General features: G+C 37.7%; 1 protein-coding gene and 1 long non-coding RNA gene across 2 annotated transcripts in view; both read left to right on the top strand.

Moving 5' to 3' along the window:
* Positions 1–2,155: 2,155 nt before the first annotated feature.
* Positions 2,156–3,378, top strand: LOC127640924 (uncharacterized). The gene is made up of 3 exons (XR_007970138.1): positions 2,156–2,182; positions 2,676–2,773; positions 2,930–3,378. It is a non-coding gene; the product is annotated as an uncharacterized LOC127640924 (long non-coding RNA).
* Positions 3,379–6,581: 3,203 nt separating this feature from the next.
* The window catches only part of LOC127640919 (potassium/sodium hyperpolarization-activated cyclic nucleotide-gated channel 2-like), a 41,009-nt gene continuing 21,279 nt past the window's right edge, over positions 6,582–26,311 (top strand). Inside the window, exons 1-4 of the mRNA XM_052123632.1 lie at positions 6,582–7,348; positions 10,840–11,263; positions 17,013–17,174; positions 24,482–24,700. Coding sequence (XP_051979592.1) covers positions 6,630–7,348; positions 10,840–11,263; positions 17,013–17,174; positions 24,482–24,700 — 1,524 coding nt within the window. The 5' untranslated portion in view covers positions 6,582–6,629. The remainder of the gene's footprint in view (positions 7,349–10,839; positions 11,264–17,012; positions 17,175–24,481; positions 24,701–26,311) is intronic.

Below are 26,311 nucleotides of genomic sequence, written 5' to 3'. Positions count from 1 at the left end.
AGAATTTACTCAGCATGGTGCAAAAAAAAAAAAAAAAACAACCTGTGGACGGAAATGCTTGTTGATGAGAGGTCCATGGAGAATGGCCAGACTGGTTTGAACTAACAAAGGCTATGTTAACTCATAACCCCACTGTGCAATTGTAGTGAGCAGAATAGCATCTCATTATGTACAACACGTCAAACCTTGAGGTGGATAAGCTTCAACAGCAGATGACCATGTCGGGTTCCACTTCTGTCAGCCATGAACACAAAGCTGTGGCTGGAAATTTTGCTTGGTCTGATGAATCTCCATATCTGCTGCGGCACAAAGTTGGTAGGGTCAGAATTTGGCACCAACAGCATGAATCAAAGGACCTAGCCTGCTTTGTGTCAACAGTCCTGTGCTGTGTTTCCAATATGCATCATATGCCCAAGTAGATTGTTGAAACCATTGAGGTCAATGGACTCCATGATCAACTTATGCTTTTTATGCATTTGGGAAACGCAGCCCTGGCTGATGGCAGTGGTGGAATTGTGTTGGGAATGTTTTCTTGGCACGCTTTGGGCCTGTCAATACCAATCAATCATTGTTTGAATGCCACCGTCTATGAGTTAATAAAAGTTAGTAATGCCCTGAACAATTTGACAACAGATACTCTGTATATTCCACAACACACAATAGTAACTGAATTTACACAAACGTCTGTTCAAAAGTTTACATTCCCTTGATTCTTCATATGGTCTGTTGATTTCTCGATCAATGACTGTCTCTTAATAATTGTTCACAAGTCCCTACTTTGTCCTGACTAGTGAAGCTGACCACTTTTCTTAAGAAAAATCCTCCTGGTCCTGCACATTCGTTGGTTTTCCAGCATCTGCTGCACCTTTGAGCTCTTCCCAACAGTAGCCTACATGATGCTGAGATCCAGCTTTTCACACTTGGGACAAATGAGGGACTCAAACTATTACAAAAGATGCAAACGTTCCTTGATGGTAGGAAGAAGGCAACACAAGAACCAAGTTGTGAACCATTTGAAGAGGACAATTTGTGTAAAATTGATCAAATGTGAAATTTAGCTTCTGAAGGGCAGGACTGCATAAAAATATCATTTATCTCCTTTATTTGTATACATTCTGAAAGGGGTGTGCAAGCTTCTTTGTAAGCCACACTTTTACCGCAAATAAAAAAAAAGAATATATATATATGGAATGCAAAAAAAAAAACATTCCTTTTTCAGGACACCGTAATTTAAAGATAATTTTGTAAAAATATAAATAACTTTACAGATCATTATTGTAAAGTGTTTGAACAATGTTTTCCATCCTTGTTCAATGAACCGTAAACAATTAATGAACATGCACCTGTGGAATGGTTAAGACACTAACAGCTTACAGACAGTAGACAATTGATGTCACAGTTATAAAAAATTTTAGGACACTAAAGAAACCTTTCTACTGACTCTGAAAAACACCAAAAGTAATGTTATGCTTCTCTGATTCAAAGCATTGTTTACCACCCTTTCATTCAACACTGTAGTTCATTCAAAGTCACCTGCTACAAATGGCCAAGGTCAGCATGCTTACCAAAACGAGTGAGCCAATCAGAAGCTCCTATCACTATCTGGCTAGATTTTAGTTTTTTGTCAACACGTTCAAGTTCACTTAGCGAATGTGTTATTAAGCTGTAAAATGTATGTGGGTGGGAGACATGACATGCAATTCTACCCATCCATGATGTCATAACCTAATAAAAATGGGTATTTGTTAAAAATATATATCTTCATGTTGTTCCTCTGACAAGATATTATTCCAGCATACCATAGCTGTAGTTGGTGTATAAAGACCTCTACTTCAAATTTTTATCTAAACATCAAAATTGTCATGTGGTGTGACTGTCCGGGATATGTGTGACCTTACTAATATGACAATATATATCAGCAAAGTATAAATAATTGATAGATTTACAGATTAAGTAACAGAATTAGGATATTTCAACAGACACAGAATGTGTTGATGTCTGTGTATGATTTTAAAGCAAGTTCTGGCCAAATACATTTTGTCCGTAAAATGGGCGTCATATGGTGTGACGCTGCAATTTATATTTTGAACGGGCAATAATTTGGACATCATTATGATGAAGAGGTCCACACTCAACCAGGAAGTTGCAGTGTCATCTCTGGAGTGGTTTGCAAGGTCAAGAGGTGAGTTCTGGCTTTTTAATTTTTAATTAAAAAGCTCTGTATCTGATATGCTCACTAGTGGTCAATGTTTTGTGTCTTATGGTGTGACATTATTTACATAAAAATGAAACACTTTTATACAAATTTTACTTATTAATTCTTAAAAATTATTCCTGCCATGTGGTAATTTACATGCTAAGTATAAGCTAGCTGTTTTTAGTTAACCAAGAGATTAGCTTAACTGAACAAAACGTCATATGGTGTGACACTGTATCATATGGTGTGACTGTTTTTCTAAGTCACACCATATGATATATTTGTCACACAATATTACATACACCTTTTTTAATGATAAATAAATAACTATTCAAAACATATTAAATGAATTTAATAGTGAACATTAAATTACCTATACAATTAATGTATTTCTTTTCAATTTTATACTTAATTTAACCATGTTTCACCATATTTGCAATGCTTTGCCTATTAAAAGATGCAATGTTTTGTCTGTCAGGCAGAAATGTCAAGTAAAGAGAGGACACAAAAATACAGGGAAAGACTCAATGCTGACCATGAAAGGAGAGAGGAGGTCCTGAGGGAAAGGAGGAAAAAGTAAAGAGATCATGCCAGTTCACACAGAATAGACACCTACTATAGGGATGAAAGTCTAGGCCACAACATAGTGTAACTTCAACACATGATACTATTATCAAGATGGTGAAACTGAAAGGAACGAAAATACCTTAATTACATATTTTTCATTACCAGGTATAAAGAGAAGAAACAAAAGGGAAAACTCAAGGCATTCAGTGTACAGACTCTTCCTCCTTCAAGACAAGAAAAAATTGGAGAGATGTGGAGAGATGCACAAAACAAATACAGAAAAAGGAAAAAAGAAGTGAATGCCATTATGAACCTAACCCCTCCATCTCTTGAAGCATCAGCTTTCGGCTTTTCAGCTTCAACTGATGTTTAAAGATCCCATGTGAAATACACATTTTTGTTTTTGTTTAAAGATTCATTGGATAATGCAAATGATACATTGTATGTTTTTACTGTATCTGGTTTTACTAATATCTATGAATTTTCAATCTAAAACATTCAACTAATTGTAAATTGATTTATTTTTTACTGTTTAACAATTATAATTGTTGTTACAACACACTCTCCTTTAATTTTAAATTGTTCATGTTGAATGTTCTTGAAGTGAGATGGTGAGATGGTGTTTGATTTACTCATATTTCTGAGTTTCTTATAATTTTAAAAGTTTTAAAACAATGTTAGTATGTTTTTTGATTTTGATTAATGTTAACTGAATTGAATTAATTGAATGTTGAATGCAAATAAAATACAGTTTTTTTGCATTGACAAATTGTGATGTGGTGCAGTTCATCATATAGTGTGACACTATATAATGTGGTGTGACATTCAGAACTGTGCCAGTAAAAATACTTTCTTAATTATAAAACATAAAAATTCAACGGAACACAAGAGAAATAGTATCAGCAAGAGTCACAAGCATTTTCATAGATTTATAACTGGGTTTAACATAATTAATCTAAAATATCTGGAAAGGCTGAGGAGAGATGACTTCCTTTGCATGATGATTTAGAAAAACAATACAAAATCTAATGAATCTGCACAAAAGAAATGTTAAATCTTAAGACAGTAATGATAACGATTTATGTTGAAGTTAGTTACTTAGGGAGAGTATATCCCATTTTCATTTTAAATAGAATAACTTTTGTCACACCATATGACAATTTTAGGCACGAATGCAACAAATTGGTGAATAAATCCAATTTCAAATACAAAATCTAAAAGACCACATATATTTTGGGAAATGCAAGAGTCAGTACAACACAACTCATTTTTTTTTATGCCTAATATTTGAAGTAAAAAATAAAAACTTTTTTCAGGCTTATATGTCTCCCACCCATATCTGCAGCGTGAGCATCAACGACCTACACGGATTTGACAGTTTATTTCAAATAAGAAAATCGAGAAAGAGACGCGAACAAGCTGGGAACTTTTACAACAATGTAACGGAGATGATCATTCAAATAGAAATGAATGGATTTTGTGTTCAAGTAAAGGTAAGTTCAAATATTTATTACAAATCTGTGTTATTAGGTCATAAAACTAGGTCATTATTTCTGGTTAGTTTGAAGCTATGAAGTGGTGATCTGGCAATCATGTCCTTGTGCTATCATGCTCTGTCTGTAGTAATAACGTTTGGGTGCAGTGTCTGTTTTAATATTATGTTCATGTTGTAATTTTAAGGAATGTAGACTGTTGTGTTTATGTTACATCTGCCTTGTGTATTCATGTTAAGATTGTTGCCTTTGTTGGTCAGATTAGTTCATTGCTGCTGTCCATTGCAGTGGTTCTGTACTGTGGAAGGACTTTAGTAACTGGAAATCTTATTATTTTTGTTTATATATATATATATATATATATATATATATATATATATATATATATATATATTTTTATTTGTTTTTTTTTTGTTTATATATCTCTATTGAACCTGAAGCGTCCATATCTGCATGTTCATTGAACCACCGGATGGTGGAGACATTTCCTAACTTATTTAATTTCATTCAGTTTATGGGAGCGGCACGTGACAAAACGCTCTACCACTGTTCCAATGGAACCAAGGAGCGATTCCATATTCTTAAATATATAGGAGAGCACGAGTAACAGGGTTTAAAACCTTACGAGTTTTCAAAGGAAAGAAAACTACCTCAAATATTTGGATAATATCCACAATTTAACAGCCATAATATGGATTTCAGCTTTGAACACCATCATCCCAGCTATTCTCCAGACTATAGTAAACCATCTCTCTGTCTCCACCTCTATCTCTCAGTGGATCACCAGCTTTCTGACAGATAGTCAGCAGTTAGTGAGACTGGGGAAATTCTCTTCCAGCACATGTACAATCAGCACTGGTGCCCCCCAAGTTTGTGTGCTCTCCCCACTACTCTTCTCCCTGTACACAAACGACTACACTACGAAGGACCCTTCTGTCAAGCTCCTGAAGTTTGCAGAAGACACTACAGACATCGGCCTCATCCAAAATGACAACGAGCCTGCTTACAGAAGGGAGGTTGAATGGCTGGCTCACTGGTGGAGTCAAAACATCCTGGAGCTGTACGTGCTCAAAACAGTGGAGTTGATAGTGGACTTTAGGAGGAACTCCCAAACATTGACCCCGCTCACCATTCTAAACAGCACTGTGGCAGCAGGGGTCGTTCAGGTTCCTGGGCACTACCATCTAACAGGACCTGAAGTGGGAGACTCACATTGACTCCATTGTGATAAAGGCCCAGCAGAGGTTGTACTTCCTTCGCCAGCTGAGGAAGTTCAATCTACCATGGGAGCTGCTGATACAGTTCTACTCAGCAGTCATTGAGTCTGTCCTCTGCACTTCAATAACTGTCTGGTTTTGTTCAGCTATGTAATCGGACATCATAAGACTACAAAGGACAGTTCAGACTGCTGAGTTGATTATTAGTTGCCCCCTGCCCTCCCTTCAAGAACTGTACACCTACAGCGTGAGGAAAAGGGTTAGAAAAATCACTCTGGATCCCACTCACCCTGCCCACAACATTTTTGAACTGTTCCCATCTGGCCGGTGCTCCAAAGAGGAAAATGTTGCCACCGAGCACCTCAGGCTATCCATCTCATGAACAGTTAAATCTACCCCATTGAGCAATTATTATGCACAATACACAGCTTAGTCTATTTATATTTATCCAACATATCCAATCTCTTCTGCCATTACATTCCCTATTGTCTTATTGTGTATTTCTATAAATACTTATATTTTCTATTCACCTTTTATTTTTATTCTATCTTTTATAATCTCTGTCTTGTTGTATTGTTTGTGCACTGGAAGCTTCGGTCACCAAGACCAATTCTTTGTATGTGTCAGCATATTTGGCAATAAAGCTGATTCTTATTATTTAAAACCATAATAATTGCATTTATAAATCAGTGTGCATCGTACCTGAGACATAAAATGGGGAAACCACACATATTTAATTAAAAATTAGTTGTATCATATTTAGAATTGAGAACTGATCTCAGGACCAAACTATTAGGCTACTATAAGTGCAAATTGAAACGTTTTCCAATGTCAAAGGGGGCCATTATCCACTTTTCCATGCACATTATTATTATTATTGTCTAAATGTGCTTCATTCATTAGTCCATCTGAGAATAAAGAGATTGTTATGTGTAACCAGGTAAGGGATTGAGCAACTGCAGCCATAGCAACGCGACTGGTATGGCTGTATGGTAATATATTGGTGAAATTGGAAAGAGGTGCAAAGGACTACAGCAGACTTCCCACGTCTGCGCTTTCGCAATCTGGCTGCGTCAGGATTCATCTCCAAGCAATACCGTCATTGACGAAGCGGAGGACGGCGATGAAGACCAGAAAGAGGCTCGAAGGGGCGACATGCTGGACTCGTCCTCCAGAATAATGAAGAATTTAACACCAGGAGGGGGAGCAATGGCAGCGCCGAGCAGGAACTCCAACAACAATGATCTCCGCGTCGCGCACGCCAAGGACTTCGCTTCTGCCTTATGTGAAGACACCACGCAATCCGCGTTCCTCCTCTGCCAGGGAGATGCCTCCAGCTTTTGCGCCCCGGTCACCAGGTGTGGCGCGGAAAAGACCCCAGGCGAGGATGGCACCGGACGGAGATGCGTAATCAACGGAGACTGCAGAAAAGACGCGGCCACCTCCGGGAGCTTGTCCTCGATTCTCTCTAAACAGGAGAAGCAGACAGGTGGAGGTGGTCACTCCGCCACCGCCAGCATGGATGGCTCGGTCACTCCTTTAGCACAGGGAGCCACAGAAAAGAAGGACTCGAGAGTTTCTTTCTCAAACGCGCCTAGCAGAAAAGCGTCCTCACCTGCCCACGGAGCGACCCCGAACCAGCAGCCAGGGAATTTTGTCAGCTTTCCCAAGTCCGAGGATGGACAGATTGTGGCAGACGACGGAGACTCAAGTGACAATCAAACTTATATGCAGAGACAGTTCAGTTCCATGCTACAGCCCGGGGTCAATAAATTCTCGCTGCGTATGTTTGGGAGCCAAAAGGCAGTGGAGAAAGAGCAAGAACGGGTCAAGTCGGCCGGCAATTGGATCATTCATCCTTACAGTGATTTCAGGTATGTCAATGGAGATTTGACTGCATGGGCACCCTCTCCATATCATCAGTAATCAAGATCCCTGGTTTTGTAAAACTTTTCTCCAATAAGTGGGCCAGATTGACAGCTGTAACAAACCTGTTTTGTTTAATGTCATCAGGTGTGTTTAAAACCATAAAATTGATGGGAAATTCTCGTGCGTAAAAGCTGGATAAACAGCATATTGTACATGGAAACAGGGCAGGACACTTGGTCTTCTCCAAAATCAAGAAATGATCCTCATGGCCTCTCAGGATGATAATGAATGAATGCAATTAAGAGTGGAATAAACATATCCTATCACAGGCCGATAGTCAATTAATGTGCAAATTAGCCGCAAACGATTTGCGTTAATACCTTTTAGGTTTTATACATGCGTTACTTAAAACTATGAGTGAAGTGTCTTATGACCAGAATTTGACCATTTGTTTACGTGTGTGATAAAACAATTAATTATTAAAACCATAGGCTATTAATTCTTAGATGTCACACTTGGAGACCTTTTCCCCCAACGATTGGTTTGTTGTTCTCCTGGCAAGCACTTTGAATTATTATCCTCTGTGTTCTATATTAAAGGAATGGTACATCCAAAAAGGAAAATTCTATCATCATTTACTCACCATCATGCCATCACAGATGTGAATGACTTTGTTTCTTCTGCTGAACACAAACAAATATTTTAAAAATATTTCAGCTCTGTAGGTCTATACAATGCAAGTGAAGGTCCAAAAAGCATATAAAGGCAGCTTAAAACTAATCCATACAATTAAGGGCATAGCCAGGAAATTGCTTTTGGCTGGGCCTCAATAAAAATGGATGGGCCAAATTTTCGTCCATTTTTATTTAACCTAAATTTCCTTAAAAACAGAGAATTGGCACATTCAAACAGTTCTTTCACATTTTCAGAAATCAGAATGTATGCTTTTTTAAAAAATAAATAAATATTTTATAAATATATATTTGAAGCCAAATAATAATCTCTATTATTCTGGATGGGACCAGGCCCACCCCGGCCCACCCTTAGCTATGCCACTGCTTACGACTCCAGTGGACTCCATGTCTTCTGAAGTGATATGATAGGTGTGGATGAGAAACAGATCAATATCCTTTTTATACTATAAATCTCCACTTTCACTTCCTCATACTAGTTTTATTTTTGGTGATTCGCATTCTTCATGCATATTACCGCCTACTGGGCCAGGAGGAGAATTCATAGTAAAAAAGGACTTAAATATTGATTTGTTTCTCATCCACACCTATCATATCACTTCTGAAGATATGGATTAAACCACTGGAGTCTTATGGATTACTTTTATACTGCCTATATGTGCTTTTTGGACCTTCAAAGTTCTAGCCACTATTCACTTGCATTGTATGGACCTACAGATATGAGATTTTCTTCTAAAAATCTTTGTTTGTATTTTGCAGAAGAAAGTCATACACATCTGGGATAGCATGAGGGTGAGTAAATGATGAGAGAATTTTCCTTTTTGGGTGAACTATCCCTTTAATTTATCTCCCAGGACACAAAGCAAAGGGAGTGTCAATTCAATTACAATCAAGTTTATCAATGTTTTAATGGGATGTTTTAGATAAATGTTAAATGCTCTAGCCCATCCAAGAAAGATTAATTACTCAGGAACAAAACTGTCCTTTTTCAAACATCAGCATCATTAGAAGGTTGCCTCGTCCATGCTTTTATGCATTCTGGTCATTACGTACGATGGGCCATCCAATGAACCAACCGTACTCTGTGAATGCAAGATTAGACTGAAGACATGTCTTTTCGAGCTAGTTTTGAAAGTCATCATATTTATTTTCAAGCACACATTTTTAGTTTAGGTTGGCAGTCTATTAGGCTACTATTTCACTGTGAAGAATACAGAGAATTGCATTTGAAATAGCATTTTTTCCCTTCATTTTTGTTTTCTATTTAACGTTCTTTGAACGTTGTGCCACGTCTCCTGTTTTTTCAGCATCTCGTGCAGGAGTGCCACGTTTGAAGAGTGCCAATTGATAAAAACGCATCTCGAGGACACGTTCTGTGTGAACGGCCCTGGCTTGAATGGCCCATCCTAAATTATTTTTTTTTTAAGTTTAACGTAATATTCAGGGTTCAATAAAACTTAAGCTCAATCAACAGCATTTGAGGCATAATATTGATTACAAAAGAAATAAATTTTGACTTGTAAAACCCAGAATTTAATTCTGGGTTTTACAGTGAGGAACATACAATGGCAGTGAATGGGGCCTATCCGTATATGGTAAAGTACTCACTGGTTCGAAAGTATAGCCAGAAGACATAAACAACCAGCCTGTTAACTTGATTTTAGTGTAATAAAATCACTTACTAACATTTTCTGTGTAAAGTTTAGCCAATTTTACAACTTTGTTGGCCTGATGATGACATACGGCCATAAACCCTACCCTAAAATGACTGTAAAAATTATAATTTAAACCACTTTCCAGCTCAAATAATAGGCCTACACAAGTTTTAACAGATGCATTAATGTAAGTGTTCATATTTCTGCCTTTAAATCCTCTAAAAAATGTGCCCCATTCACTTCTATTGTAATTGCCTCACTGTTGCCTCGATTCTTGCTTTTTTTAAGGAAAAGGACGGATGAGTTGAATTTATGGTAATTCTTGTGGTAATCAATATTATGCCACAAATCCTGTCGCTGAGCTTAACTTGTGTTGAACCCGGAATATTCCTTTAATGCAGCACCACGAATGCAGGTGTCTCTCAAGACGCGTTTTTAATAGCTGAAATTATTTTTAAGATCAGTCTATATATAGATCAGTGTTTTTAACTCGACACGGCACCAATAAAACGCGGCGCTCCTGCGCGAGACACGGCGAAAGTGTCAATACGAATGTTAACATATCAGAAAATGATCAATAAATGACTGACACACCTCAGCAGAAGCAACTAAGACCTTCATTTGTCACTCGAATCCTTCACAAATACACAATTTGTTCAGGTTCACAATTGATATCGCAGTTGATCCCGTTTTGCTCTTCCGGTATCTGTTTCTCAGCGTTTATGTGCGTCCTTGTATCGACCTTGTACGGGTTGAGGTAACTATTAATTATTGGCACTATATTGATCACCAAATAGGCGCTAAATCACACAAGTGCTGTTTTATGACGCCTATATATCATGTATCATGTCTCCGTGGGGCGTGTTTGTCAAGGCTCTTATTATTTACAGGGTGTGTACCCTGTCTCAGCGAACAAATGAGAACTGAATGTAATTTCTTAATTATAAAGGTGGGCTGTTATAGTCAACAACAATTGTTCCCAAAACACATTCTCATAATAATATAAAATGGCAACTCTGCCTTGACTACTGTGATCATTATTATTGTTCTCAAACCTCAATTATTTCATCCCACAATACTCATATGCTGTATTTTATACCAGATTTGTCATGTTGAATCCACTTGCTCATTCATATATAATCTCTGTAGGTTCTACTGGGATTTCACAATGCTTATGTTTATGGTGGGCAACTTGATTATCATCCCTGTGGGCATCACCTTTTTCAAGGAGGAGACCACCACTCCTTGGATTATCTTCAATGTGGTGTCCGACACTTTCTTCCTCATGGACCTGGTACTGAACTTTCGTACAGGCATTGTCTATGAAGACAACACAGAGATAATACTGGACCCTGAAAAGATCAAGAAGAAGTACCTGAAGACGTGGTTTGTGGTAGACTTTGTCTCATCCATTCCGGTGGATTATATCTTTCTCATCGTAGAGAAAGGGATTGACTCTGAGTTTTACAAGACAGCAAGGGCGTTGCGGATTGTGCGTTTCACCAAGATCCTCAGTCTACTGCGACTTCTTAGACTGTCCAGACTCATTCGGTACATCCATCAATGGGAGGAGGTAAGATGGGCAAACTTAGGGTTTGTCTTTATTGCTGTAGTCAAACAGGGTCTTTTGAAGTTTGATGCTACATTTGGAGAACTATCTTTTTAAGCTACAATCTCACACTACTACCATTTATATATTTCTTTGGACAGTTTCATGTCTGAGGGGTTGTTAAAAACACAAAAAAACGATTTCAAATTTTTTCTTTTTGTTATTTGAAGGTAACATTACAACTGACGTGGAAACCAGGCCTGCATAATTTATTTTTGGTACTTTTTAAACGCCTTTTATGTACAGATTTCACCACTTTAGCCATGTGCCAGACCCAGACTTTCAATAATTTCCTCATTAATTCATTTTTACTTGAAAACAGATGAATATTAATTTTAAAACATGTTTAAAATCATGACCACTCATGTGAGATGAAGAGCTCCATCATATCAGTAACCTTATAAAAGCTCTTTTATTCACCGGCCGCTTTATTATGTACACCTGTACATCTATTTATTCATGTGATTATCTAATCAGCCAATCATGTGACAGCAGTGCAATGTATAAAATCATGCAAATACGGGTCAGAAACCTCAGTTAATGTTCACATCCATCATCAGAATGTGGGAAAAAAAAATGTGATCTCAGTGATTTGGAGCATGGCAGGATTGTTGGTGCCAGATGGTCTAGTTTGAGTATTTCTGTAACTGCTGATCTCCTGGAATTTTCATACACATCAGTCTCTAGTTTACTCAGAATGGTGGCAAAACCAAAAACATCCAGTGAGCAGCAGTTCTGCGGACGGAAACACCTTGTTGATGAGAGAGGTCAACGGAGAATGGCCAGACTGGTTTGAACTGACAGAAAGGCTACACTAACTCAGATTATCACTCGGTCCAATTGTAGTGAGCAGAATAACATCTCCAGAATGCACAACACTTTGAACCTTGAGGTGAATGGGCTACAACAGCAAAAGACCACGTTAGGTTCCACTTCTGTCAGCCAAGAACAGAAAACTGAGGCTGCAGTGGGCCCACCATTTGTGTACCTCAGCAGAAATCCAGATTTGTCATACCAGGCAATGAATCTGAGGCTGTGCCCACTGCAGCCTCAGATTCCTGTTCTAAGCTGGCAGTAGTGGTACCCTGTAGCCCATCCGCCTCAATGTTCAACATGTTGTACATTCAGAAATGCGTTGCCATGTTGGGATCACACGACCAGCTGAATACTACTTGCTTAATCTAAGTAACTGCCTTGTTATTGGACATTTTTATTCATGGATTAAATTATTCCTGGTTTACTGTACATGGTGAATCTGTACAATGATTTTTGTAACTGAAAACTACTGAGTTTGAATGATGTAACATCCAGGCCACTAGGTGTCAGTGTAAGTCACTTGTGCGCCTTTAAACTATGAAAAGCCATAATAAAAATACAAATGATTATATCTTATATTACAACTGTAAAGAAAGAGTGACATTAACATTAACTATTTCAATATTTATTGTGTGCAAATGATTTCTGTCAATGTTTCTAAAATTACAACTGTCCTACAGTTGTGGTGTAATTTTCACCACGCCAAAGATTTTGCCCCCAGAAACCTTTTTAAAGGCTAAACAATCAACGTTGCCTCCTCTAAACATTATTACTGGCCCTGAGCGAGACTGTACAAATCTTAACAAGACTTTTTCAAGAAGTCCAGAGTGCGAAAAGTGCTCAAAGTTGAAGATACACCCAAAAATGGCTTCTAGGAATAAGTCCAAGAATTATAATTATTTATCAGTCTGCAGAACAAAAAGTCCCTATATGTTTATTTACCTGTTGACATCAGTTTGCTTGTCTGTAATTGGAAACAGCAGAGCGTAATCTCTTCATTGATTCCCAATGTTGCCATCTAGGTGTTTTGTTGTTGGTGACTAATTAGGCTCAGAGGCTAATTAACGTAGCCCAGAGTAATTAACCATCACAAATGTTAATAACAGCAACTGATTGACCACAATGTCTAAGAAACAGTTCAGTACATTGGTATTGAAACCAGCATTTAAAAAATTATTTCTTTGTCTAGTTTTAGAGTAAAATATCTAGACATCTTTTTGAACAAGATCTGTTAACCTGAGAAATATTATTTTTTAATATATATTTTTTTTTTCAAAGAATATACCTTATCCCTTGAAATTAGTTTTTTTTATTGTTGCAAGCATAAAGCTGTGCAAGTTTTAAATTATTTTAAGGGTGTTTTTTTTTTTTTTAGAGATGTTGAATATTTAATTCTGGAAACAAAACAAAGATTATAAAATGATGTGTGCAGTGTTAAAATATTGTCTGACATCACTAAATTACTAAAAGAGCTTTTTAAAAAATAAAATGTGCAAGCTTACCTTTTGTTTTGTATTTGACTGTCTGCGCATCCACTACCAATATTTCCTAATTAGAGCTTATATTTGAATGCCTTTTCATTAAGTTACATACAATTAATATAGCCTAATATTAGCTGGAAATCTATTAATTTGGATTCAAGTGGTTAAAGGTGCACTCAGTAACTTTTTTTTTTTTTTTGTGCCATCTTGGATTTACAGTGGCACCTAGCAGTTTGGATGCAGCATCATTTAAAATCACAATTTTTCAGTTTCAGATATGTATTTATATATTGTATAAATGTAGGATTCAAAGTCAGCCATGATTACTTTAATCAATGAGTGAAAGTGTCAAAAAACAGAACAGTTACTGAGATTAAGCGAGCAATATTCGGCTGGTCATGTGATTCTAACATGGCCGCCCCCATGTGTGGACCCTCTCCATGTAGAATAAAACAACTTTTTAAGGTTACTGATTTGACTGGAGTCTTCATTTTAATGTAAGTGCTCATGATTTCCGACATATATTGCAAAATTACAATTAATGTCTTTAGGAGTGTGACTTTATTAATGAGGAAAATGTTACTGTGTGCACCTTTAGCTACATACTTTTTTATTCTAAATGCTGTGTATTTAATGAGAAGCAGAGTTTATAATCCATCTGTTCAGTTCATTACTTGTCCAATTGGAGCCGCCAATTTACACACAGCAGTAAAAGAATGTGTACGCAAGGGGTACAGCTTGCGTGGTGGTGCGCACAACTTTTTTATAAATCCCATTGTGAGCTTTAGAAGTGACGTACGCAACATTTATGTGCTTATGCAGCATTTGAGATGATTACATAGAAGGCCAGGTGTTCCAAGGGACCGCAGTGTGATTATTTGCCTGGGGTTGAGCGGACTTTGAGGATTCCCTTATATGTGTTCTTTTCACCACTAAATGGGACAATTACGTTCCTGATTACAGAGTTGTAATGTGAGCCAGTCATGGCCATCAATTACTGAATCAACCTTGCATAGCAGTGTCAAATACACTTGTCACTGTGTTTGGCCTCCTTATAGCTCTTGATTGCTTGATTGCCGGGACATGAAGCTTAGAGTCACAAACAGGTTGTGGAACCAATTTGTAAAGGAGAATGTAAACTTAAAGTATTATTTTCTAGTGAGTAAATTAAATCAAATGTTTTAAAAACATTTGCTTGTGACTGCTGTGTGCATTTTCCATTTCCCTTTTTGATTTTGAACTAGAAACACCTAATAAACATTACCTAGAGCAAACTCTTTTCCTAAAAAATGATGTCCACATATGTGGTCAGTGGGACTATGTTGTGAAATTTTAAATACCAATTTAAAAAAAAATAATCTAATTGTTTATTATGTTTCCAGGAGTGTTGGTTATTCATGTTTTTTGAGATGTTACAGACATTACATAATAAATTAGCATAAATACTTCTGATTCAAATTAATGGGCAGCATCATCCAATCACTGCCAACCAAGTTAAAATAAAATGATACATTATAAATTCTGAATTTATGTACTGATTATAATTGTCCCATGTCTGCCAAACATGTTGAGTGGTCCAAACATCATCTGCAGCCTGAAACAGAACTTTTGATAGGAAGTTTGGATTGAATGCACTTAGCTCCATAGAGCGCTATACAATGCTCCCTTTCTCCCTTTTTAGTGAATTAGTTTTGCGTTAAATCGCTCTGATTTTAAAAATGGCATATTGGATGAAACCAAAGACTCTAATTTTTTGACTCATCAGGCTTCAATGTAAAAAAAAACAATTAGGTTTCTTACTAGATGCAGTTTTGTTGGCTTTTACTCCAAAGACAAACTCTGCTGTGGTCGGCACCATGTTGATTTGTTACATGAACGTTTAACCCTTTACTGACAGCGCAGAGTCTCCTGAACTGAGATCAGTCAGATCAGTCAGTTTTAATTTATTTAAATTATGCATTGCATATAGCAAAGCCAAAATACATCATCCACGCTTGTGTATGCGGGGTCGCACGGGGTAAAAGTTGGTGTGATTTTTCAATGTTAAAATACTTTCTCCCGATGCAGAGTGACCTATACATTTTGCTGTAAGTTTTGAGAGCACTGACCCCGATCAAAGAGACTGGTTGTGGATTCCGTTTTTGGAAATGGCAAATGAAATGCTAAACAAAAATAATGCTTCTCTTTAAATATAAGTTTCCACTCAGTTTTATGTTTTGTGTTGTCTCAGTTGAAAGATCATGTGCCCTGTGCTGCTTTTACTCAAGCTGGAAACAAACAACCCATGGCGGCTTTGATCTTAACAACTTAAGCCAAAGTTGTGTCTCCGCCTTGTCTTCTTCTATCGCTGTTTTTGGCCTAGTTCCAATGTAGGACACTTGGCTTTTCTCAGGTGTGACAAGCCTTGTTTCTGGTATGGGAAGAGTGTGTCAGTGCTGTCTCACACAACCACACAAGGCTTTATCTTGGACTGGCGCCAGATCACTCTCCAATAGCAGCCCTCTCCACTTTGTAACTACAAACAAACGGCACACACACTGCTGTCTCCAAGTGACAAATTCTCCGGTCCCTAGTTTTTCTCAATCCTGCCAGAAAGAACACCGTATCAGTTTGGCACGCTACATTCGCCATTCACAAACATGCTCAAATCACCCTGACCTGGCATTCAGTGATATTGAATCTAATCTGACAGGATGAGTAGTTTTAGGATGTAGCATACCATTACATAAATCTGTGGCGAAGATGTCCAGATGTTAACTCTCTCATATTCAGACAAGTGCAAATCTAGAGAGCATAAAATAGTTTAGAAACCATTTCCTATTAAGAGAATCCCTCCAAAAAATGAAAAAGGTAACTCCATTGCAATTGACCCCTCGCTAAGCTCCGCCCCTCCTTTGTTACCATTGCTCACCCAGACAAGGTTTACAGAGCGTCCCGTAAGAGTGAAAGGGAGATTGATCACACTAATCTCAGTTGCAGTTTCCTAACGTCATTGTTTTCCAAAGTATGCGATAATGGAGATTGTTTTCGGTGGAGGAAAACATAAATTTAGTGTAAATAAAATGTATAAACATAGCAAAATTAAGGCGTTTTCAAATAGTGATGATTATTGTGGACGTGGCCTTAAAAGCTCTGCCGTATTCCTTCAAAGTAATTGTTCATCCAATCACTACCAACAATGGACAGTACATCCATAGACTTTAGAAAAGAGCAAAAGTCTGACAATATGGTGGACAGCAACAGTTGCAAAAATGTGATTGGTCAGTAATGTTTTAAAGGCATGCCTTAGTGTAGGGTCAATTGTCCTTATAGGAATCTTTTGGGCAAACTATTCCTTTAATATGTTTTGGTTTGTCTTAAAAAGTACTCTTTCCTTTGCTACTCTAATATATTGCTGCTTTTATCTCATCTATCAGATCTTTCACATGACCTATGACCTGGCCAGTGCGGTAATGCGCATCTTCAATCTAATTGGCATGATGTTGCTGCTGTGCCACTGGGACGGCTGTCTGCAGTTCTTGGTGCCCATGCTTCAGGACTTCCCTTCAGACTGTTGGGTGTCCCTTAACAAGATGGTGGTGAGTCTTGCCATCTAATTCCCTTGATTTCTTTCTCTTCATATTCAATTGATCTTTATACAGTGGCCTCAAAATGTGTTTGCACACTGTAGCCACACTTAAAAATGTATGAGTTATATATCAATATATCAAACCAAGAGGCATTTTGGTTTGATAAAGTAATTTAGCAGAGGCACACTTTTCAATCAATTTCATTGTCAGTATTCAAAAGAGTGTGATATCATTGCATTAATAACTAGTTGTTCAGTCCGGTTCTGTACGCAGAAGGGAAATTTGTGTTTACATTTATGTATTTGGCAGGCGCATTTATCCAAAGCCACTTACAGTGTATTCTAGGCTCCAATTTTATTTGTTTGTGTGTTCCCTGAGAATCAAACCTATCACCTTGGCATAGCTAGTGCCATGCTCTACCAGCTGAGCTGAAAAGACCTTGATATTCACTACTGGAGGTTTTCGGATTTGGTCGGAGTATGTAGTTGTCATCCCCATAAATAACTCAATTAGCCTCATTCGTGAAACACAAGCAGAACAAATTTTTGCGTCACTCATTCAGAAATGCTATTTTTTAATACGCGGAGTTTGTGAATCTGGCAGAACGTTTTTGGGAAAGTCCATATTACGTGCAAATTAGTCCCTATTAACATGTATATTTACAAAAGTTTCATGAATGTATACGCTCCATGTGTACAGAACAAGATTGTGAACTAAGTATAGTAAAACATTACATTTATAAGGGCAGTCTTGCTACTTCTATCTAGTGTTTTTTTCATGTTTAATGTGGATTGTTAATGTTACACATTTGGTAATATAGGGTGAAGGTGGGTAAAGTGACAAAGAACATTTAAGTTTGATCCACATTGTATCCATACGTATTTCCTTAAATCTTTACTAAACTAATCTTTAGGGAGTACACAATAAAAGGAATAATTCTTTAGAAGTGATTTGATAGGTGTGAGTGAGAAAGAGATGCATTTTTAAGTACCTTTTTCTGTAAATCTTGACATCAGCAGTCTACTTGGAAATCACGATTTCAAGCTCGCTTATATTTCCCAGCACCATCTAGTACTCTGAAAGCTCTACTAGGATGTGTAATTGAGCTTGAAATCATGATCGCTCCTGTAGACTGCAATTGCAAGATGTACAGTGGAAAAAGGAGTTATATTTTGGTCTGTTCATCTCCCTCATCATATTAGGTTACTTTGGAAGACATGGATTAATCCATTTATGGATTACTTTTATCCTCCTGACTTTGTGCTTTTTGGAGCTTCAAGGTTTTTGACCCTGTGGACTTGTGTTGTATGGACAGAGGTGAAAAATTCTAAAAATCTTTGTTTGTGTTCAGCAGGAGAAAGTAAGTCATACACATCTGAGACGGCATGAGGGTGAATAAAGATAAGAGACTTTTCATTTTTGGGTGAACTATCCCTTTATCTTTTTGAGGTTTTAAGTTGGTTTTAATTTGAGATGTGTGGCAGAGCTCATTTCATGACCACTTTTGGGAAAAGCAATGAAATTTTAGGTAAATCTTGTTAAAGTTATAAAAAAAGTAAAAGTTATCTTAATTTTATGATTTAAAAGTGTATTAGAAAATATAAAAATTAATTCCAAATATTTTGTAGATATTTCCTAGAGAATAATTTTTCCACTGTCCCACTTTACCAGTACTGCTTTAAATCTGGGATTTGGTCAAAAGAGGTTCTTCAAAGGTTCTGCTTCTCAGTATTGTATATTTCTTCATTTTTGCTTTTGACAAAGGTAGAAGACATCCTAAGCTTTCTTTTAAGGTATAATCTTAGGTTATGTGGCATTTGGATCATAATTCAAAGTGTCAAGAACTGTAAAATGTCCGGTAGTGTCCCACTTTTCCCATATTCACCTTAGTATATCAAAAACTAAAGCTAAAATCAATCCGAGATCATTTTTATTTGATTTTAGTTAGTTTTGGAGTTTTTGTTTAGTTTGTTTTTTCCAATAATTTCAAACGAAAATGATTTTTGTTAGTTTTCGTTTTAGTATTCATTAACTATTATAACACTGCTGGGACATTGGGGAGCCAACTCAATCACCTGCTTCTCACACTTTCGAAAGTCTACCAGGCATTTAGAGCCACCCCTCCCTCAATGCCCACCATCATCCAACTGCTCTAGAATTTCTCCCAACTGTTTACCCAGGACAGAAAACTGCTCATAAGGTCTTTTGAAGGTTGTCAGGATTGGTTTTTAATAGTTGTATTTTGTGATGCCCTGTATTTTGGCCGAAATGAAGATGTCCTGCCTGCCGTTCAGATGGCAAAATGTCCCGTATTGATGGCATCATGTCCCATATTGAAGTGCCATAATCCTCCACTCTCGCGGTTGGATGGAGAAACGTCCCATATTGAAGCACTCATAAAAAGCTCAGTGCTTAAGCGTCCCATATTGGCATAAAAACCAATTGGCAACCCCATCACCCACTTTTGTATGAAAAGTGCACCAATTTTCATTACATTTTACTAATGGAAAAATGGACAAACCCAAGATATCATGTCTCTACGTGAGAAATTTAATACTTATCGGCTGTTCTGATAAATGCCGATTATTTGGGGTTTTCCTGCTTGTAATTGTTTTCCATGCTTTCTAGGCTACATGTTTTCACTTTTCAAAGACCAAGTGATGTGGGGACAGATTTCTCATTGTCTTTTGTTCTGTAGTAGTTTATGCAATAGTGTGCAGTCATTCTAGTAGCTACCAGTGGTAAATGCAATCAGGGTCAGCAGCTTGTGAAAGGCAGATTGCTTGAAATGAAAGACACCACGATAAACAATCTGTCACATTATTTTAAGTCTCTGCTTGGTCACACAATAGGCCTTCTATGTGCAGTAATGAAGCCTCTGAGTCACTATCAGTCATGTGTTGTTAAGCTTCAGCAATGGTGCTATGAAAGCCTTAACCAGGGCTATTCAACTTCATTGACAAATGGGGCAGATGGAAAAAATCTTTGGCGCAAGCAGGCCAAGCCAGAATTTTTTGTTACTGAAAAGCTTCTATCTATAGATATTGTGCTATAATAGGCCAATAATATTTGTTCACTATATAAATAAAACATCTGTGTTTTATAACTTCTATTTTTTGTAAATCCTGTGGAATTACAAGTAACTCGAGACAAAAGTTTTTAAGAAAAATCATCTAAAATGTGCTTTCAAAATTGGTCCATTACAGAGTAAATCCGACTGATATTAAATGTTTTATTAAACAGTAACTGGAGTTTATTATAGATGTAATAATTTAAACTTTTGACTTTTAAAATCTTTTGAATAAATTGATTAATAGAACTTTTCTGTTGCTCCGAACGCACGCTTGTCAGTCTTCCGTGATTAAATTTTTTTAATCTTCCCCTTCCATCAAAATGATGAAAAATTATTATTTGTAGTGCAACCTCTACATCCGTCTAGTGCAAGTTGGCATAGGAGAACAATTGTAAAACAGTGTGAACACACACAAAGCGCGTTTGGTGTGAACAGTCCCCAAGACAACTGACAACCTCAAGTGGGCCACTGAAAATTTCAAACAAGCTGGATCTGGCCCGTGGACTGCCAGTTGAATAGGCCTGGCCTAGACAATTTACAAAACGTTTTCCATTTGTTAGAATAAAGTGACAAATATACTGGTACTTAATGGCCTAGTCTACCCAAAAGTGAAAACAATGTCATCATTTATTCACCTGCATGTTCTAAATATTCAATGTCCAATCAGATTAGAAGACCAGAACTAACTGTTGTATAAAGTATAATAAAATGTGTTGTCCTTTATCAGTTTAGAAGAATATCTGTTGTGAGATTTTATGGCTATATCCAGACAGAAAAATCCAATCCAAAACAAACTACCATGTAGTCTCCTCCTCCCTGTGTGCAGATATCCAGGGCAAAAAAATATTAATGTCTGTCTTTGGAGGTGGTTGTACTAAGATCTGAGATCACAAATGTAAGCCGAGACTCATCAATGTAGCACCCAAATTGAATTAAAATTATATTTTGACTCACTTAAATGAATTCCAGCTGGTTTAATGGTAATTCACCTGCTGCTGCCTCTGATAGATCAATGCATTTAAATACACGCGTTTGATCCCTTTTGATCCAGCTGTGCCCTGTGATCCATGACCTAGCTTCGTCAAATCCATCCATGTGCCATTATAATCCCAAATAATGCATGTGCAACTCACGGGTACAAGCGCACATATCTGCATTTCAAGGGTCTTGCTTAAGAGGTCCGCAAGCTTGAGAAGCCAATCATAATCTAGATTGGCTTCCCCAGTCTACCCAGAACCCACATACATGCACATATACAAACAGATCAGGCCTATTTACAGATATAAACTGACATATTGAGATTCAATCATGGATATGTCTAATTCCCCCCTCAAGCGTCAGATTGGCCAAAGTACGAGACGTCCCAGCTAATATGGGACACCCTGTATGGCAACCCTAGTAAAAATACATGAAGTGAAAAAGTGTAAATACCCCCATAGATTTAACACAATCTACCCTGATCTACACTGTCCATTGTGAAAGAACCTTACATGAAAACCTTTATGTATTGAAGCTAATTAGTGCTAGCATTATTTAATTAACGATTTCAATACCTCGGCGAGCCATCGGTGTCAATGAGAGTTATAGACAGTGAATGTCAGGGTAATTTTTCCCTCGGCCATTAGTCACAACACAATGCTGCTTACAATTGTCCAAGGAAAAGCCCGAAAGTAACTAGCAACTACAATGCTAGTCAGGCTTTCATGAAGTTAGTCTCTTCTTAATGCAACTGGGTGCGAGGAACACAAGGTTATCTGTGTGCTAAGAGCTGTAAGTACCCAAACATAACCAAAGCCAATCATTGGATCGCCCTGGATCTATGCTAATGTGTGCTAGTCTTGCATTTAGCATACTCAAAATCATGCTAGCAGTGCTACAATGTTTGTTTGTTAAAACAGATTATACAGAAGTAAACATTTCCTTTTTCTTTTCTTTTAAAATCAGGGGAAAGGGGGAACATATTTTTCAATTGCTATTTATTCTTTTCTCACAGAAATGGTAGCAGTAACAGAGTGTAGCATGTGTTGTTGAGATGAATGGTGATTATTTTGATGCATAAGTATGGCCTTTAAAGGGTTCAATGCATTCATTTGCATATTGTCCTCTGAGAAGCATGCCACTGCCAAGGGACTCTTTGTATTTACAGCTTGCTGATGTTCATGTAGCATGAAGACATTTACAATTGTCAAACTGATTTAAACAATGTAATCAAGCTGGACTTCAGCTGGTCTCCAAGCCTGACAAAATTTAAAGTACTCCTCTAAAACAAGCAAACAGACCACCCTGGCCAGGCTGGAAGACCAGAAAACCAGATTATGCTGGTTAAAGCTTTTAGTTTTTTTCAGCAGAGATGCCATTCAGATCTCCTGATGGTTCAGATAGTTGACAATGTCCAATTATGGCAGTTTTGTGTATTTACTGTAAAGATATTGTAAAGAACATAAAAGATAATATTTTTTCTCTGTACTCCTGGAAATATCAGAAGGCAGAGATGCATGTAAAAAGGCACATGGAAAGCAGGCATGTAAACAACACTATCTGGCATACTCAATGCAAAACCATATCTTTGGTATCTGTATTCGGCATACAGTGTGCACTGTAGCCGGTCTCTGCATACAGCATACTAAATAATGATTGCAGTTCAGTGTATCATGCCCCGGCAGAAGCTGGGACTCAAATACTTTGCCATAGTGACTAAAGAACTGGTTTCTCCTTTCCAAACTCAGCAAGCCAATTCTCATCACATCTCCTCCACAAAGTAATTCCACTGATTACCCATCATCCGCTTTCCATTACCACCTCTGACTCTGCCCCTGTTTAATCATTCAAAGTCAGCCACAGCCTCTTGACTTTATCTCTTTGATTCAGGATTTTCATAGTTTGTCTAAACTCTACCTGATTTGCATTCTCTTCGGGCAAAGTACATTTCACAGTCAACCATCAGGTCAATCCTAAACAATCAGATACTTATGAAGAGAGACGAGGCACCTTGGTTTAGCAGCCGAGGTCTTATACAGATACCTATGAGAAGAGGAAAGACTTTATTACGTGAGACCAGCTGAACACTAAACAGTCCAGTGCTCATTAGTTGCCTTTAAATCACAAGACATCGAATGGAATAATGAATCGTATCACAGGTTCATGGCACATGACAGTGAGATGCTAGTCATTCAGACTCCTGTCAGGAATTTTATAGAGGTGTATCCCATGGACGGTACTGGGGTTGGCTTCCAGGACTTTAGTCCCTAATGTTTTTAGTTAAGCCTTGGATGTTTTTTTTTATCACATTGTCTTTTTCATGTCTGGTAATTATTTCACTAATAAAAGCATTCAGAGCAGACATTTTACCACAAGCCTGAAGTCTGGCAGAAGCTAAAGTCTGGCAGAATGTACAGTAGACTTCGGAAAGCTGAAAGGGCCAATTCATTTTAGGTACTTTTAGCTACAATGTTGTAGAGTAGTCAACATACTGTGATAAAAAAAACACACAACTTCTAATGCTTGGGCCTGTCTGAGGCTGAGACTTAAGCCAGGTTCACATTGTATGATTTTAGAACCGATTTTTCCATCTGACACAAATTTCAGGGATCGTAAAATATTTCTCTTTTTGTAGTGCAGAATCGTCAGTCTTTGAGCATTTAGTGTGACATGTTCATAGACAGACAATTATTATTGCCTTTGCAATTATCTTAGCCTTCGACAAAGTTGCATCGCAGCCATAAAGTTTGACTGCTCCAATGATGGCCAGGATACATTAAACATCAAGTCAACTCTGTCAAATGGGACGACTGGGACCAAAGTCTTGGCTACGATGTCTATCGTGTAGTTTGACATAATGTCGCACAATGTGCCATGGCTTTTACCCAAGATCTCACTGGGATCATATTGTACAGTCTGACAAGCAGGAAAAATAAAGGGCTGTAAAACTTTACAGTGTGCACCTGGCTTAAGGTTAGTGGGAACTCTTTAGTTGTAGCTCCAGTAATATTTAAAGACTGACTTTGCCACAATAACTTTTAACAGGAACAGTTGTAATAAAGTCTATCATATTGCAATATTTCATTAAATGATGGCCTCATATGTACCCACAGAGGTCTATGTTAAGCCCTGAACCTACACCAGCTCTTGAACAGCCCTGGTGCACTCCTCCTGAGCCAGGCTTTGACAAAAGGAATAGCATGCTAAAGCGAGTGAGTGTTATCTTGTGCTGATAAAGTGTCATATTTTGCCTCCCACTTTTCAGAACGACTCCTGGAGTGAGCTGTATTCCTTTGCCCTGTTTAAGGCCATGAGCCATATGCTGTGTATTGGGTATGGACGGCAGGCCCCTGAGAGTATGTCTGATATCTGGTTGACCATGCTGAGTATGATTGTTGGAGCCACCTGCTACGCCATGTTTATTGGTCATGCCACTGCTCTCATACAGTCGTTGGACTCTTCCCGTCGCCAGTACCAGGAGAAGGTGAATACTACACTCCAAACACACACACACACACACACACACACTTGCAGATGACCTTCTTATGTGTCACCCTTTGTTTGATCTTGCAAGATCAAAGTTGGCACCGATCATCTGTTTGGGAGGATGAAACTGCTCAGGCCAACTAGTCCTATAGCTGAGGATTCTGGGTGTTCTCGGCAATCTGGTTTCCCTCTCTTCTGATCAGTAGTCAGCCCTTCCTACTTCTGTAATTTGGCCCTCTTTGATTCCTGATCATGGCATCTGGTGTTTGTTTACAGATGCAACCCTAGTTTTCAACTCATGTCTTGTCGTCACAGACAATTTGGTTTAATATCGTAGGTCTGCATCATTTCCATTTGGTCCTGACCACTTAATTTTCCTTCTTTTTCCTGGAAATAGATATTAGATTTTTTTTTTCACATTGTGACCAAAGAAAATATGATTTAGGGAGACTTTAGTTCATAGAAATTTGAGGTTGATGATCACCTAAGCAAAAAGTCTTGCATGTTCTAAAATTTGACAGTACCTCGGGGCTAGCAGCTAGTTCACATTAGAGGTATAACTTGGAGATAGACAAGTCAAATAAAAGTGTGAGAGATAATTTTGTTCTCTACGGGAAATCAGGAAATGAGCCGTTAGATGTGGAGAAAACAATGTAAGACAAATTTCAGGGATCGTAAATGATTTCCCTTGTGATAGTGCAAAATCATCAGTCTTTGATTGTTTAGAATGACATGTTCACAGATGGCAGATTTCTTTCCTTTGCGATTAATCTTAGACTCCATCAGAGTTTGACTGCTCCAATGATGGCTAGAAGATGTTAAACATCAAGTCTGCGCTGTCAATCGGGAGGGTTGGGACCAGAATCTTGGTTAAGACAATAAAAAGTCGCAGGCATGTACTAAAGTTCTACCTTAACATTCAGAAATCTGCATCAGTTTGTTAACTTTGAAACTTCCAATGTACGCATGTATAATTGCTAGCTCATTTCAAGGTGGTGTACCACTAGTGGAAACAAATGAAACTGCAAAAATGTTTCTCAAAAAGGTTTCCCAAATGCAAATGTTCTAAATTTAGGATAGCATGGAAAGAGTCCTGATTTGTTAGGGTTAGGTTTGGGTGTAGGGTTAGGGTTGGGTTATAGTTTATCCAAACCAATCAGGTAGTGCTGTCCTGATGAATATTACAGAATAGTCCAATCAGGTATCACTTTACTCATGAATATAAATTACCGTTTACCTGCCAGCATACATTTTAGAAATGACCATAGAGCACAATAGAGCCACAATGCTTAAACTCTTCTGGAAGTCAACCAACAAATGGCTTACTTATAGTTGTCTCTTTACATTAAACTAGAATCAGAGAAATTATTTTAGCATTTAGTATTTTAAGCTCAACGTTTTAAGGCACATCTTCCTGCTTACTGTCATTATTAAGACCAGAATTTGATTTCGACTCCAACTTTACATATATTATGATAACATTTGAAGGAATGATGTAATGTTGTGCATCTCAAAGGAATGGTCTGTGGAGCTTATCAAATCTCACCTCAGGCGAAGGACTTTCCTCTTTATTAATCACTAGCTACAGAGCTGCTTACCGTCAGATAAC

Source organism: Xyrauchen texanus, chromosome 50 (genome assembly GCF_025860055.1).
Source record: "Xyrauchen texanus isolate HMW12.3.18 chromosome 50, RBS_HiC_50CHRs, whole genome shotgun sequence".
In the NCBI taxonomy this organism is placed as follows: Eukaryota; Metazoa; Chordata; class Actinopteri; order Cypriniformes; family Catostomidae; genus Xyrauchen; species Xyrauchen texanus.
This window is presented reverse-complemented; position numbering and strand designations above follow the sequence as displayed.